General features: G+C 44.1%; 1 protein-coding gene across 1 annotated transcript in view; it reads right to left on the reverse strand.

Annotated features, from left to right (window-relative positions):
- The window catches only part of MYO15A (myosin XVA), a 149,138-nt gene that overhangs the window by 31,325 nt on the left and 101,414 nt on the right, over positions 1-16,399 (reverse strand). The window contains exons 40-51 of the mRNA XM_056535537.1: positions 14,964-15,159; positions 13,630-13,747; positions 9,885-10,006; positions 8,189-8,248; positions 7,975-8,050; positions 7,098-7,213; positions 6,903-7,021; positions 5,896-6,037; positions 3,218-3,329; positions 1,952-2,026; positions 785-990; positions 503-672 (exon numbers count right to left, since the gene is read on the reverse strand). Of these exons, the coding sequence (XP_056391512.1) occupies positions 503-672; positions 785-990; positions 1,952-2,026; positions 3,218-3,329; positions 5,896-6,037; positions 6,903-7,021; positions 7,098-7,213; positions 7,975-8,050; positions 8,189-8,248; positions 9,885-10,006; positions 13,630-13,747; positions 14,964-15,159 (1,512 nt within the window). The remainder of the gene's footprint in view (positions 1-502; positions 673-784; positions 991-1,951; positions 2,027-3,217; positions 3,330-5,895; positions 6,038-6,902; positions 7,022-7,097; positions 7,214-7,974; positions 8,051-8,188; positions 8,249-9,884; positions 10,007-13,629; positions 13,748-14,963; positions 15,160-16,399) is intronic.

A 16,399-nucleotide genomic window follows, 5' to 3' on the forward strand; every position in this document is an offset into this window, starting at 1 on the left:
GGGGAGGTGTATAACTACTATACATATATATATAATAATCCCATAGTGATAGCAGCAGCAGTATACAGATAGAGCTAAAGGAGAGGTGTATAACTACTATATATCCTGGTCCCATAGAGATAGCAGCAGTATACAGATAGAGCTGGAGGGGAGTAGTATAACTACCATATTTTCTGAGCTGGAGGGGAGGTGTATAACAACTATATATCTAATCCCATAGAGATAACAGCAGCAGTATACAGATATAGCTGGATGAGTGATATGACTCCTATAGATCCTGATCCCATAGAGATAGCAGCCACTGTATACAGATAGAGCTGGGTGGGAGGCGTATACTTTAATCCCATAGAGATAGCAGCAGTAGTATACAGATCGGGGATGGGAGGGGTCTGGGAGATAGCAGAAAAGATCTTATTAGTGATGATGTCATCCCGTAGTTTACAGAAAGTCAGCTGACTAGTCTCATGTAAATAAATTAGAGAATTAAAAGTGACGTAGTTACCCTGATGTCTTAGCCGCTTCCTCTTGCGCCAACAGCCTCTGACCCTCTCGGAAATACTTTTTGGCAAATTCCATCATGTTATAGGAGCTCCCCTGTAACACGGCCTCCGAGGTGTCCACCTCTGTGTATTCATCCAAACTCTCTGCGTATTCGCTTGGAGTGGGCGATCCCTTTAAACAGAAGAGCGACAATCGTCTTTAACGTCCATTTTTATTTTGATCAGACCTTTATAGAGGAATATACGTTTGCCCTAAGGTCACCCCGAGACAATAACCGGCTTACATCCATTTTTTTGTCGAATTCATGAGCCACGGCCGTCGAAGCCACGGCTACAGCCACCGCCGCAGAAGCCGCCGCTCGACTATGGCGATTTCTTGGCTCTTCTTTCCTGTCGGCTGGTAGGTTCACGAAATCTGGAGCCGCTACAGGTTGGACACACTCAACCGGGAACAATCCCGCCCGACCGTGAATGGCCCCAAACTTCCAGCCTATAAGGAAACAGATTGTATTGGTTAGTGCTACATTACTTTCATGTAGCAGAGCTGACAATGTAGGACAGTGTTTCCCAACCAGTGTGCCCCCAGCTGTAGCAAAACTACAACTCCCAGCATGCCCGGACAGCCTTCGGCTTTGATGTAGCAGAGCTGATAATGTAGGGCAGTGTTCCCCAACCAGTTTGCCCCCAGCTGTTGCAAAACTACAACTCCCAGCATGCCCGGACAGCCTTCGGCTTTGATGTAGCAGAGCTGATAATGTAGGGCAGTGTTTCCCAACCAGTGTGCCTCCAGCTGTTGCAAAACTACAACTCCCAGCATGCCCGGACAGACTTCGACTTTGATGTAGCAGAGCTGATAATGTAGGTCAGTGTTCCCCAACCAGTGTGCCCCCAGCTGTTGCAAAACTACAACTCCCAGCATGCCCAGACAGCCTTCGGCTTTAATGTAGCAGAGCCAACAATGTAAGGCCGTGTTTCCCAACCAGTGTGCCCCCAGCTGTAGAAAAACTACAACTCCCAGCATGCCCGGAAAGCCTTCGGCTTTGATGTAGCAGAGCTGACAATGTAGGGCAGTGTTTTCTAATCAGTGTGCCCCCAGCTGTTGCAAAACTACACCTCCCAGCATGCTCGGACAGCCTTCTGCTTTGATGTAGCGGAGCTGACAATGTAGGTCAGTGTTTCCCAACCAGTGTGCCCCCAGCTGTTGCAAAACTACAACTCCCAGCATGCCCGGACAGCCTTCGGCTGTCCGGGCATGCTAGGAGATGTAGTTTTGCAACAGCTGGAGGCACACTGGTTGGGAAACACTGACATAAGGCAATATATCTATGCACAGCATTATTTAGAAGAAGAGATAATGGATGATCGTTCATGCGGGTGGGGGGGAGGGGGCATTCAGAGCAAAGATGATAGTAGAGAAATATAAACAGACAGAACGTGCTGCAAGCACCCACCGAAATCCTGAGTGCCACGTTTCAGCTCCTCCAAATACATCACCTTCTTCCTAACCACACAGCCATAGTTCTGGCCTGTGTAAGGATCCGCGATGCAGCATGTAAATTTACGGAAAAAACATTAGCAAGGTGGTATGCTACATTTATACAAGTGACCTTAAAAAGGGGGTTATCCAGGAAAAACATAGCTGCTTTGTTTCAGAAACAGCGCCACTCTTGTCCTCAGTTTGTGCTTGGTATTGCAACTCCACTGAAGTGAATGGAGCCAAGTCGTAATGCCACACACAACCTGAAGAAAGGTGTGGCGCTGTTTTAAATGAAAGCAGCTATGTTTTTCTAATCATGAATAATGCTATATTCCAATGACGGAATTTGTGAGTGGAATGCGGCGGAAAAATTCAGCTTGGAAATTCTGTTGCAGAAGAGTCCCACCGTTTTTAATGGGATGCCGCTGCATCATGCACATGGCGGAATTTCCATGGCGGAAACATCTGCCTTGGTAATCCCGATTCTGGCCTCCGCAGAAAGAATTGACGTGTCAATTCTTTCTGTGGGATCTACTCGGAGATGCATTGCGGTCAATGGAGAAGGCGCATTTCCGAGCGGTTTCGGTGCCCATTATTTGTGGAATGTCTGCCCATGTTTTCCTGGTGGATGTTCTGCAAATATTCCACCATGTGAACATAGGCTAAGTGTTGGTTCGCCTATCGGAAAAATTAGTTTTCATGCTTGTTTTCGTCCATATTCTGAAAATAAATTATGAAATAAAAATAGAGACTTTTTTTTTTTAAATTTTGGACAAAAATGTGCATGTTATCTAAAATATGTTGGTAAATGTTTCTGTTATGTGAATTTAACCTAAGGAAAATTTCAAATGATTGGAATACAGCTCCATAGATCCCATGGATCAGTTTGGGTCGAGCTGGAATTTGAGGAGTTAATACGGAAGCAAAAAATGCGACCGTATTACGTTCGGCTGGACATATGCTGCCTACAACATGAGAAGGAGAGGCCCACAGCCAAAAAGCTCCATATATCGTCATAGAATTGGTAAGCACTGACATTGATAACATAATTCAGGCTTCCTGCAGCCACCACTAGGTGGCGCTTATTGCATACAGCTTTACACAGCTCCCCATATGCCCTATATGAGAGCAAGTCCCTGACAGGTTGTAATACAGAAGCTGCAGACATACATTGTCATTGGTCACGTAGAACAGTGGACGTCATGTTACCTAATTTTCCAGCAGCCCCCCATGCACTCACCTTTCTGCAGTCCTTCCAGAGTTTGCAGCCGGATGATGTCTCCTTTATGGAAGCTCAGGAAACTTTTGTCTTCTGTCACATAATTTTGCACGGCAACCACATAGTTAGAATCCTGAAAGTTCAACAACAGACACATATGACAAAAATGGACTACAACAAACCCATATAATAATAATAATAATGTAAATACCGTATTTATCTGCGTATAACACGCACTTTTAAAACTTAAATATAAGGTAAAAAGTCTGACTGCGTGTTATACGCCGATAAATCTTCTGGTTACTGATTTAAAGTGGCCGCAGCAGCGGCTGCTTAAGTATTAGCAGCACGGCGGCGGCCACTTTAAATCAGTGACCAGCGACGTCTCCTCCCCGCTCTGGAAAACTGTCACTTGTTTTCTCCCGCACTATCCACAGGTACTGGTGTGGTGGATAGTGCGGGAGACACTGATTAAAATGAGCCCTACCTTGTCCGGATCTGCTCTACCTTTTTCCTGCTTTTTAAAGTTTTGTTATTTTCCTTACCTGGCTGTGCTTCGGCAGGTCAGGTCAGGCGGGGGGGTCTTGCGGGCTGCGGTCAGTGAAACAGATGAGTGACGTCCTCTCCCGGCTTCTCTGCGCGGCATCAGTGACGTCACTTTTCATTTCCTGTAGTCGCCGCCGAAAAGTGACATCCCTGATGCCGCGTAGAGAAGCCGGGAGAGGACGTCACTCATCTGCTTCACTGACCGCAGCCCGTAAGACAGCCGAAGCGCAGCCAGGTAAGGAAAAAAAAAAACTATGAAAAGGGGGAATGATGAGGGAGGGGAAGAATAGCATAGGAGGAACATTATGGGGGGATGATGATACAGGGAGAAATGATGAGGGGGGGAATGATGGGGAGATGATGAGACAGGTTTGGGCGGATGATGAGACAGGGTGGGGGATGATGAGGGGGGAATGATGGATGGGGGCATGATGAGACAGGGTAGGGGATGATGAGACAGGGGGAAATGATGTTGGGGAGAGGCACTAAATGCTTAATGACTGTATGGCTAGTGGTGGTCTATGACGGGGAAATTATGAGACATGGGGGGATGATGAGACATGGGGGGGGTGGCGATGAGAGGGGTAAATGTGGCACAGGGACTGATAAAAGGGAAGGAATTATGTGGTACTGGAGGGGATGGGACCAAACTGAGGTGCAGAAGAAAACGAAGTTGGGGGGATGATGTGGCATTTAGTCCAAGTCATTTATTTTACATTTTATTTTTTTTACTTAAATTTCCCTGTTAAAATGGGGGTGCGTGTTATACACCTATAAATACGGTAGTAATAATAATAATGTAAATAATAATAATAATGGAATGTAAATAATAATAATGTAAATAATAATAATAATGTAAAATAATAATAATAATAATGATATATATACTCACACACTGTATACATGTATGAATATATATATATATATATATATATATATATATATATCATATCGGTTGGATAGGAGTTGAAAGTCATTGAGGTTTCTTTCCTTAGTGACATAAGACTGGAGCTTGGGTCCAGGTTTTGGGAGTGACTGAAGGTTCTGGCCATAAAGTCTTATATAAAATATTTTCTTAAAGAGTCATTCTCACTTAGGGACATATCAAAAGTTTTAATTGGTTGGGGTCTTGGTGCTGAGACCCCAACCGATCAGAAGAATGAGCCAGGAGAAGTGCACGGCTTTGCCAGGAAAAGTATGGAATCTGTGTCTCACTGTTTCATGACAAGGTCCTTGGAGCAGCGAACAGTAATGCTGCACACTTCTCCTGGCTCATTTTCCTGATCCGTGGGGGCCTCAGCACCAAGACCCCAACCAATCAAAGGTTTTGACATGCCCCTGTGACATTTTAAAGGTTTTTCTAAGTGACAGTGACTCTTTATGAAATTGAGCAGAAAACCTAATAAATTAGACTTAATGTCCAGAACCTTCAGTCACTCCCAAAACCTGAACCCAAACTCCAGCCTCATGTCACTTAGAAAAGAATCCTTAAAGGGGGTTATCCAGGCAAAAACTTTTTTTTTTATACATCAACTGGCTCCAGAAAGTTAAACAGATTTGTAAATTACTACTTTTAAAAATCTTAATCCTTTCTGTACGTATGAGCTGCTGAAGTTGAGTTTTTCTTTTCTGTCTCAGTGCTCTCTGATGACACCTGTCTCAGGAACTGTCCAGAGTAGAAGCAAATCCTCATAGCAAACCTCTTCTACTCTGTGCAGTTCCCAAGACAAGCAGAGATGTCAGCAGAGAGCACTGTTGCCAGACAGAAAATAACTCAACTTCAGCAGCTGATAATTATTGGAAGGATTAAGATTTTTTTAATAGAAGTAATTTACAAATCTGTTTAACTTTCTGTTATTTATATATATATATATATATATATATATATATATATATATAAATATATATATATATATATATAAATAAAAGTTTTTTTCCTGGAATACCCCTTTAATGATTGCTTCTCCTGAGATTGGTGGATCAAAACTTTAAATACATTCAAATAAAGACATAGAAACGCCAACAGCAAAAAATAAATAAATAAAAAATAAATAAATAATAATTTGCGCATATTTTAACACAAATACTAATTCTCCATTGAAGTATATTCGAAAGTGGCCTATTCCAAAACTTGTGCCTCTATTGACACTCACCTTCTTGAGCTCCATAAGGAAGCAATCCACCATGCTCTTCACCTGACTGGACCGCGACGAGAAAAGTATGAGCTTCTCATTGGTCAGGTTAAACTCCAGCATGTTTTTGGACAGGACGGTGACAAACATGATGTCTGTGTAACTGCATAGAGAGAATCAAGAACGAATGTGAAGTCTTACATTTCTGGGTTTAAAAAAAAAAAACATATTATCTAATGCAGTGTTTCCCAGCCAGTGTGACTCCAGCTGTTGCAAAACCACAAGTTCCAGCATGCCCGGACAGCCGAAGGCTGTCCGGGCATGCTGGCACTTGTAGTTTTGCAACAGCTGGAGGCACATTGGTTAGGAAACATTGATATAATGAATGATGAACAGGTGACAACTTAAATGGGCACGGTCATTAAAACTAATTTTTGCTATTGCACTCCTTATGGTAAATAAAAAATCTTTCTAATGTACTTTGTTTAAAAAAAAAATTATTTGTGTTTTAAAAAGCTGCCACTAGGTGTCTCCCTACTTGTCCAGAGAACATTCCCCCCCATCTCTTGCACAGGCTTTGGACTCATGCTGGCCTGGCAGAAGTCGGGAAATGCAGTCTGGCGTTAAGAGGGGTGTGTGTGTGCAGCCTTAGCCAATCATAGCTCATCTCACACTGAACTGCTCTGGGCTGTGTAGTAGCAGAGTGAGGGAGGAAGTTCTCCCCTGTATGGCTTCAGATGATGTCACGCCTGCTGGGGAACGCCCCTTCCCAGTCTGTGAATCTGAGACTGAGCAGAAAATACAGAGCGATATCAAGGTAGAAAACTAAAAAATAATTTAAAAAAATAAAGGCAGGGGGTGGTTTATCATGATGGGAGCAGTGAACTGGGAGGATTATAACAATTAACAAGATCATAAGAGATACTTTTTAAGAGGAGTGAAAACTTTTCTGTCCAGTACTGCCCCCTAGTGGTGACGAACAATACAAGTCTATTGCTTTATCTGCCTGATAATGTAAAGTATGATACCTGTAACTCCGCAGGACTCGCAGCTGTTCCGGGGCGTTGCTCCCGCTCTTCAGCATCTTCAGGAGCTTTATTCCCATATGAGAGACCCCAAGAATCTGTACACCGGTGCCAACGCTGCCCTATAGAACAAAAGGGGGCTATGAGTCGCCATGAGATGTTACAGAGACGCCCGTACGTATTGTCAGAGGAACTTACCGCCGCGGGGAAAAGCCTTGAGAAATAGACTTCCCACTCCTCCCGGGCAGCGGTCACTACCTTCTTTTTCACCATGTCGTCTGCAATGGCGCTGACAGAGTCCACCCTGTACTCCGCTGTGGGTATCAAACATAAACAGGTGAAACCTCTGCTAAAGCCCTTCTCTTTAAACAAGACCACCCCTATATCCTGACCGGGTTTGTGTGATGGATTTTCAGTCCACCATACATAATGCATAGTGGCCATTTTCTTTGAGAAAACCATCCCCATAGAAGATCACTTTTAAATGCAATTCTACGGGTTTAAAGGGGTACTCCGGTGAAAACCTTTTTTCTTTTAAATCAACTGGAGGCAGAAAGTTAAACATATTTGTAAATTACTTCTATTAAAAAATCTTAATCCTTCCAGTACTTATTAGCTGCTGAATGCTACAGAGGAAATTCCTTTCTTTTCGGAACACTGATGACATCACGAGCACAGTGCTCTCTGCTGACATCTCTGTCCATTTTAGCAACCGTGCATAGCAGGTGTATGCTAAGGGCAGCATGGTGGCTCAGTGGTTAGCACTGCTGCCTTGCAGTGCTGGGGCCTTGGGTTCAAACCCCACTAAGGACAACAATAAATAAAGCTTTATTATTATTATAATAACGTCAGCAGAGAGAACTGTGCTCGTGATGTCATCAGAGAGCATTCCAAAAAGAAAAGAATTTCCTCTATAGTATTCAGCAGCTAATAAGTACATGAAGGATTAAGATTTTTTAATAGAAGTAATTTAGAAATATATTTAACTTTCTGCCACCAGTTGATTTAAAAGGAAAAAGGTTTTCACCGGAGTACCCCTTTAAGATGAATCAGAACCATTTCCATGACCACTGACCTAAGAGAGATCTCATCTTCTGTCTCTCCTCCTGGTTGATCCTGATGCAGCTCTCAGACAAGGTGTCATTGATGATCTGTGTGGCAGAAAACAGGTATCCAGAAGAAAAACATAGAAAAATCACAGGTCTGGTTGTTGTAGAACTATATACTTTATATGGATAAATACAGGGCTTGGGCGGGTGACTGCAGAACATGGAGACTTAATGTCTCACCTGCTTGAAGATGAGGTCCAGGATGAGAGGGTTGTTGATGCTGTCTCTGGGGTAAAACACCTGGAGGACGATAAAATCCAGTTAAAATCTGAAAATGGTTCCCATTCTATTTTTTGTAGAATGCATGCTGGAAAATTCCCGGCGGACATCCTGCAGACGAGGTGCACTGCCCCAGGGCCACTCGGAAATGCACCATATCCGAAGACGGCAATGCATCTCTGAGCAGATTCCACAGAAGGAATTGCCATGTGAATGGTTAAAGGGATACTCCGGCCCCAAGACATCTTATCCCCTATCCAAAGGATAGGGGATAAGATGTCTGATCGCACGGGTCCCGCCGCTGGGGACCCCGCAATCTAGCGTGCAGCACCCACCTGTAAGCACTGCTGGAAGCGCTGGAGGCTCTCAGTGTTATGCCTCCCAACCACAGGGATGGAGTATTGTGACATCACAACTCCGCCCCTGTGTGATGTCACGTCCCGCCCCCTCAATGCAAGTCTATGGGAGGGGGCGTGACGGCAGTCACGCCCCCTCCCATAGACTTGCATTGAGGGGGCGGAACGTGACGTCACACAGGGGCGGAGTCGTGACAACACGATGCTCCGTCCCCGTGGTCAGGAGGCATAAAACGGAGAGCCTCCAGCGCTTCCAGCAGTGCTTACAGGTGGGTGCTGCATGCTAGATTGCGGGGGTCTCCCCAGCGACGGGACCCCTGCGACCAGACATCTTATCCCCTATCCTTTGGATAGGGGATGAAATGTCTTAGTGCCGGAGTACCCCTTTAAGCAGACTCCTATTGAAAACAATGGGACTCTGCTGCAACAAAATTTTCGGAGCTTAATTTCTACTCCGGATTCCGCCGTTTGAACGAAGCCTTAGTGTTGTTTACTAGAAAGACGAGTGACAACCAATATATGGCTAAGGCTGGGTTCACATCACGTTTTTTTGCCATACTGTTTTCAATCCGTTTTTCGAAAGAAAACCGTATGGCAAGAAAAACGGATGGAACAGTATGGGAAAAAGTAAACCGTAGGCGTTTTTAAACTGTATACTGTTTTTAAAAGTTCATACAGTTCCGTCCGTTTTTTTTTTTTTTTTTTAAACCATAAGTTTTTGAAAATTTTGTCCATTTTTAATGGGAGGGGTGTTGGGTGGGGACTTTAGGATGCAAATGTGCATATGCAAAGTAAAAACCGTATACGGTTTCCCATATGGAACTGTATACATGTGCGTTTCCCATTGAAGTCAATGTAAAAAAAAAACGTATGCGGTTGCAGTACGGTTTTTAAACCGGAGTCAAAACCGTGGTAGACCGTTTAAAATGGACAACATTTTCAAAAACGTATGTTTTTTTTAAATATAAAAACGGACGGAACCGTATGCACTTTTAAAAACTGTATACAGTTTAAAAACGCATACGATTTACTTTTTCCCATACTATTCCATCCGTTTTTTTGCCATAAAGTTTTCTTTAAAAAAACGGATTGAAAACAGTATGGGAAAAATGTGATGTGAACCCAGCAGCTGCTACACAGTCTGCACTGCTTTATTTTTATAACCCTGAATGGTAAATCTGCCATGTTCCTGCACAGTCCCCTCACAAGATCATGCATAACAGGGCTGGTTTGCCATTCAGGAGTCATGGATACCCTGTGGCGGCCATACTGGTTGTCACACTCTAAGGGGGGGATCTCACCTCCTTCCTGATGTAGATCCTCCAGGATACATTGCTGTAGGTGTAGAACTCCTCGCTGTATTGCCGATGTAGCTGTGTCTGGATATTTTCTTGTTCTTCTGACAGCTCCCGTGACACTGACACTACAGAGCAGAGAAATAAGGACAAGAATCCAGAACCGCTCCACCGAGGAACATTCACATAGGTACATAGGGGAGATTTATCAAATCCTGTGTAGAGTAAAAGTGGTGCCGTTTCCTATAACAACCAATCAGATCGCTCCTTTCATTTTTTTAAATTGCCTTTTTTTTTTTAAATGAAAGAAGCTCTCTGATTGGTTGCTATGGACAACTACTCCCCTTTTTCTCTACAAGGTTTTGATAAATCTCCACAATTGTTTATAAGATTGAAAAAAGACAAATGTCCATCAATTTCAACCTATATCCCTATTGTGTCCCTACTGTGTTGATCCAGAGGAAGGCAAAAAAAACCTTATGGCATCAGAATAAATCCCTGGATCAATGTCCTGTCCCTACAGATCTAATATCCATAACCTGTAATGTTATTAATCTCCCCTTCTGATCTCATTTATTTAGTTCCATAGTCTCACTGCTCTTACAGTAAAGATACCCCCCCCCCCCCCCCGTCTATGCTGGTGTAGAAACCTTCTTTCCCCTTGTTATAGATACAGTCCTGGGTATAAATAGATCATGGGGGAGATCTCAGTTCCACCCGTACTGTACACAGTATTCCATGTGTGGTCTGACCAGTACTGTACACAGTATTCCATGTGTGGTCTGACCAGTACTGTACACAGTATTCCATGTGTGGTCTGACCAGTACTGTACACAGTATTCCATGTGTGGTCTGACCAGTACTGTACACAGTATTCCATGTGTGGTCTGACCAGTACTGTACACAGTATTCCATGTGTGGTCTGACCTGTACTGTAGACAGTATTCCATGTGTGGACTGACCAGTACTGTACACAGTATTCCATGTGTGGTCTGACCAGTACTGTACACAGTATTCCATGTGTGGTCTGACCAGTACTGTACACAGTATTCCATGTGTGGTCTGACCAGTACTGTACACAGTATTCCATGTGTGGTCTGACCAGTACTGTACACAGTATTCCATGTGTGGTCTGACCTGTACTGTAGACAGTATTCCATGTGTGGACTGACCAGTACTGTACACAGTATTCCATGTGTGGTCTGACCAGTACTGTACACAGTATTCCATGTGTGGTCTGTCCAGTACTGTACACAGCATTCCATGTGTGGTCTGACCTGTACTGTACATAGTATTCCATGTGTGGTCTGACCAGTACTGTACACAGTATACCATGTGTGGTCTGACCAGTACTGTAGACAGTATTCCATGTGTGGACTGACCAGTACTGTACACAGTATTCCATATGTGGTCTGACCTGTACTGTACACAGTATTCCATGAGTGGTCTGACCAGTACTGTACACAGTATTCCATGAGTGGTCTGACCAGTACTGTACACAGTATTCCATGTGTGGTCTGACAAGTACTGTACACAGTATTCCATGTGTGGTCTGACCTGTACTGTACACAATATTCCATGTGTGGTCTGTCCAGTACTGTACACAGTATTCCATGTGTGGTCTGTCCAGTACTGTACACAGTATTCCATGTGTGGTCTGACCTGTACTGTACACAGTATTCCATGTGTGGTCTGACTAGTACTGTACACAGTATACCATGTGTGGTCTGACCAGTACTGTACACAGTATTCCATGTGTGGACTGACCAGTACTGTACACAGTATTCCATATGTGGTCTGACCTGTACTGTACACAGTATTCCATGAGTGGTCTGACCAGTACTGTACACAGTATTCCATGTGTGTTCTGACCAGTACTGTACACAGTATTCCATGTGTGGTCTGACCTGTACTGTACATAGTATTCCATGTGTGGTCTGACCCGTACTGTACACAGTATTCCATGTGTGGTCTGACCAGTACTGTACACAGTATTCCATGAGTGGACTGACCAGTACTGTACACAGTATTCCATGTGTGTTCTGACCAGTACTGTACACAGTATTCCATGTGTGGTCTGACCTGTACTGTACATAGTATTCCATGTGTGGTCTGACCCGTACTGTACACAGTATTCCATGTGTGGTCTGACCAGTACTGTACACAGTATTCTATGTGTGATCTGACCAGTACTGTACACAGTATTCCATGTGTGTTCTGACCAGTACTGTACACAGTATTCCATGTGTGGTCTGACCTGTACTGTACATAGTATTCCATGTGTGGTCTGACCAGTACTGTACACAGTATTCTATGTGTGGTCTGACCAGTACTGTACACAGTATTCTATGTGTGATCTGACCAGTACTGTACACAGTATTCCATGTGTGGTCTGACCAGTACTGTACACAGTATTCTATGTGTGGTCTGACCAGTACTGTACACAGTATTCCATGTGTGGTCTGACCTGTACTGTACACAGTATTCTATGTGTGGTCTGACCAGTACTGTACACAGTATTCCATGTGTGGTCTGACCAGTACTGTACACAGTATTCTATGTGTGATCTGAGCAGTACTGTACACAGTATTCCATGTGTGGTCTGACCAGTACTGTACACAGTATTCTATGTGTGGTCTGACCAGTACTGTACACAGTATTCCATGTGTGGTCTGACCAGTACTGTACACAGTATTCCATGTGTGGTCTGACCTGTACTGTACACAGTATTCCATGTGTGGTCTGACCTGTACTGTACACAGTATTCTATGTGTGGTCTGACCAGTACTGTACACAGTATTCCATGTGTGGTCTGACCAGTACTGCACACAGTATTCCATGTGTGGTCTGACCAGTACTGTACACAGTATTCTATGTGTGGTCTGACCAGTACTGTACACAGTATTCCGTGTGTGGTCTGACCAGTACTGTACACAGTATTCTATGTGTGGTCTGACTAGTACTGTACACAGTATTCTATGTGTGGTCTAACCAGTACTGTACACAGTATTCCATGTGTGGTCTGACCAGTACTGTACACAGTATTCCATGTGTTGTCTGACCAGTACTGTACACAGTATTCCATGTGTGGTCTGACCAGTACTGTACACAGTATTCCATGTGTGGTCTGACCAGTACTGTACACAGTATTCCATGTGTGGTCTGACCAGTACTGTACACAGTATTCTATGTGTGGTCTGACCAGTACTGTACACAGTATTCCATGTGTGGTCTGACCAGTACTGTACACAGTATTCCATGTGTGGTCTGACCAGTACTGTACACAGTATTCCATGTGTGGTCTGACCAGTACTGTACACAGTATTCTATGTGTGGTCTGACCAGTACTGTACACAGTATTCCATGTGTGGTCTGACCAGTACTGTACACAGTATTCTATGTGTGGTCTGACTATTGATTTGTACAGTGGTAGAATTATTTCCTTGTCGTGGGCATCTATGCCCCTTTTGATATCCCCCATGCCTTTATTTGTCTTGGCAGCTGCTGCCCGACACTGATCACTACAGTTACATTTACTGTCAACTAAAGTCCTTTACCATGTCAGTCGTCCCTAGTGTTTTTTCGTCCCTAGTGTATAGATCAGTGTTTCCCAACCAGGGTGCTTTCAGCTGTTGCAAAACTACAACTCTCAGCATGCCCGGACAGCCTTTGGCTGTCCGGGCATGCTGGGAGTTGTAGTTTTGCAACAGTTGGAGGCAGCCTAGTTGGGAAACATTGGTCTAGGTATTACCTGGAGGAGCTGTGGCTGTGGTGGTGGGTCGGACAGCACTGACCGGCGGCGGGCTGGGGGGCTTCTTTTGTTTAATGCTGGGAGTGGGTTTCACCAAGGCGACAGTGTCTCGAGAGGCCTAGAAGTTATCAAAAGAAACCAGAAAAACATTCTATAAATCAAAAATTGTGGCTATAAGACATATACACTCACTGGCCACTTTATTAGGCACTTCTGTTCAATTTCTTGTTAACACAAATAGCTAATCAGCCAATCAAATGGCAGCAACTCAATGCATTTAGGCATGAAGACATGGTCAAGACAACTTTCTGAACTGAGCATCAGAATGGGGAAGAAAGAGGATTTATGTGACTTTGAACGTGTCATGGTTGTTGGTGCCAGAGGGGCCGGTCTGAGTATTTCAGAAACTGCTGATCTGCTGGGATTTGTACTCACAACCATCTCTCAGACAATGGTCCGAAAAAGAGAAAATATCCAGCGAGCCGCAGATGTGCGGAGGAAAAAATGCCTGGTTGATGTCAGAGGAGAATGGGCAGACTGGTTCGAGATAACAGAAAGGCAACAGTAACTCAAATAGCCACTGGTTACAACCAAGGTCTGCAGAATACGTGTCTGAGCACACAACATGTCCAACTTCAAAGCAGATGGGTTACAGCAGCGGATGACCCCACCGGGGGGTCACTCCTGTCAACTAAGAACAGGAAACTGGGGGCAAACGGTAGTCCAACCTGGTGCTAGTAAGGTATACCTCATTAAGTGGTCTGTGAGTGTTATTGTCCGCAGGCGTCACCAGGAGGAGCTTGGTGATAAAGGATTTGTACATCTTCCATAAAAGAGAATATTATAGTTTTACTCCACGACAGTGTGAAGGTAAACAGGGATTTGGGGTTTGGTTAGACAAAATAAGAACTCAAACCTCCTATAAAGCAGACAACCGAACAAAAACATCTGCTGGGTCCCAGTGATCATCTATGATCTGTGGGACAGTAAGTGTTTAATTTCCCTACAGCGCCACCTAGGAAAAATAAAGCATTACACAATTCCTGTTGAAATCAAAGGGCATCCAGAATCTTTCAGAATAAAGTTGATCGTACACATAATATGAATGTCCGTCCAGCTATCTTATGTGTATGGAGACCTACAGATGTCCTATAGAAGGATCAGGCAGCTGGATTTCAACATGCCCAATTTTTTTTTTAGGGATGATTAGACACCACCAGTGTTGCCTGGCATGGACTTACTCCACTTTCACAATTTAGAAAACAAGGCTTGGCCAAGCATGTAAATACATGGGGTATAGGGGGAGGTATAGACAATGTGATGTGTTTATTCACCCGGTAGAGATGCTCATTGTAGCCCTCGGTGTTAGCGCTGCCTTTCATAGGACTTCTGGACACCTTAGGAACATAAGATATATTGGAGACCGGTGAAGGTCCCGCAAGTGGCCGATTAGACATTTGTCCCCTGAGTATCTTCAAAGCTTCTTCATGTGGATCCATTTTCCTTCCAAAAATTTTGGGGGGCTCCTTCCTATAAACCAAAAACAACATGTCCTATATTATACATGCAGCAGCAGCAGCTTTCCATTCAAGGGCCCTAAAGGGGTACTCTGCTCTAAAACATTTTTTTTTTTTTTTTTTTAAATCAACTGGTGCCAGAAAGTTAACCAGATTTGTAAATTACTTCTATTTAAACATCTTAATCCTTCCAGTACTTATCAGCTGCTGTATGCTCTGGAAGAAGTTGTGTAGATCTTTTCTGTCTGAACATACTGCTCTCTACTGACACCTCTGTCCATGTCAGGAACTGTCCAAAGTAGGAGCAAATCCCCATAGCAAACCTCTCCTGCTCTGAACAGTTCCTCTCATGGACAGAGGTGTCTGTGTGGTGGCCCAGTACTGGAGATGTTGCCCCGTAACCTTACTGTCCTGTCAGGCAGCCTTCTTCAGTGTCCCCGGGGCCCCTTGCACCTGTTTCCCCCCTCTGTACATATGTTCTGCAGTGTATTGTATTATAAAATGTGTGGTATCTTTAAGAGTTATGTCATGTGATTGTTACCCAGGAGGTATCAGTGACCAGGTGATCCCAAGAATGACATATGGGCCCCCAGCTAGTCTCCCCATATAAGCCCTGGGTGGAGCTTCTCTCTCTTGGAGCTTCGCTCTCTTGTTTCCTGCTGAGGTCCAGTGCAGTCTTGTCTAGTGTGTGTGTCCAGAGTGTTGGAGACCTCAAAGTCCAGTCCTGCAGCCGCCATCAAGTCAAGTAAGATAAAGTCACAGCTTTATGAGTCAAGTCAGTCCCTGTCATCTGTCAAGTCAGCGTGGTCTGCATTCAATTGTCCAGTCCTACTACAAGTCCCAGCAAGCCCTTAAGGTCTCTGCGTCACTGGTCACCTCCTTGGGCCCTGGCTGAACTGTATAGACTTTACCATCTGTCTACCCTCAGTAAAGCTACCGTTTTCCGTAACTTGGCATCGGAGTCTTTATTGCCCCCGTGCCTCGCCCAGGATCCAGCGGTATACCTTCAGGTGGTTTTAGGCTAAACCACGCCCTGGTGTCACGAATACAAGGGGTTAATGCCATCTGCCCCTAGGATAACAACATCTGCCCTCCTCAAACATGAGCAGAGAGCACTGTTGTTAGACAGAAAAGAAATTCAAAAAGAAAAGAACTTCCTCTGTAGCATACAGCAGCTGATAAGTACTGGAAGGATTAAGATTTTTTTTAATAGAAGTAATTTACAAATCTGTTTAACTTTCTGGCACCAGTTG

The sequence above is a fragment of the Hyla sarda genome, chromosome 8 (assembly GCF_029499605.1).
Source record: "Hyla sarda isolate aHylSar1 chromosome 8, aHylSar1.hap1, whole genome shotgun sequence".
NCBI classification, from domain to species: Eukaryota; Metazoa; Chordata; class Amphibia; order Anura; family Hylidae; genus Hyla; species Hyla sarda.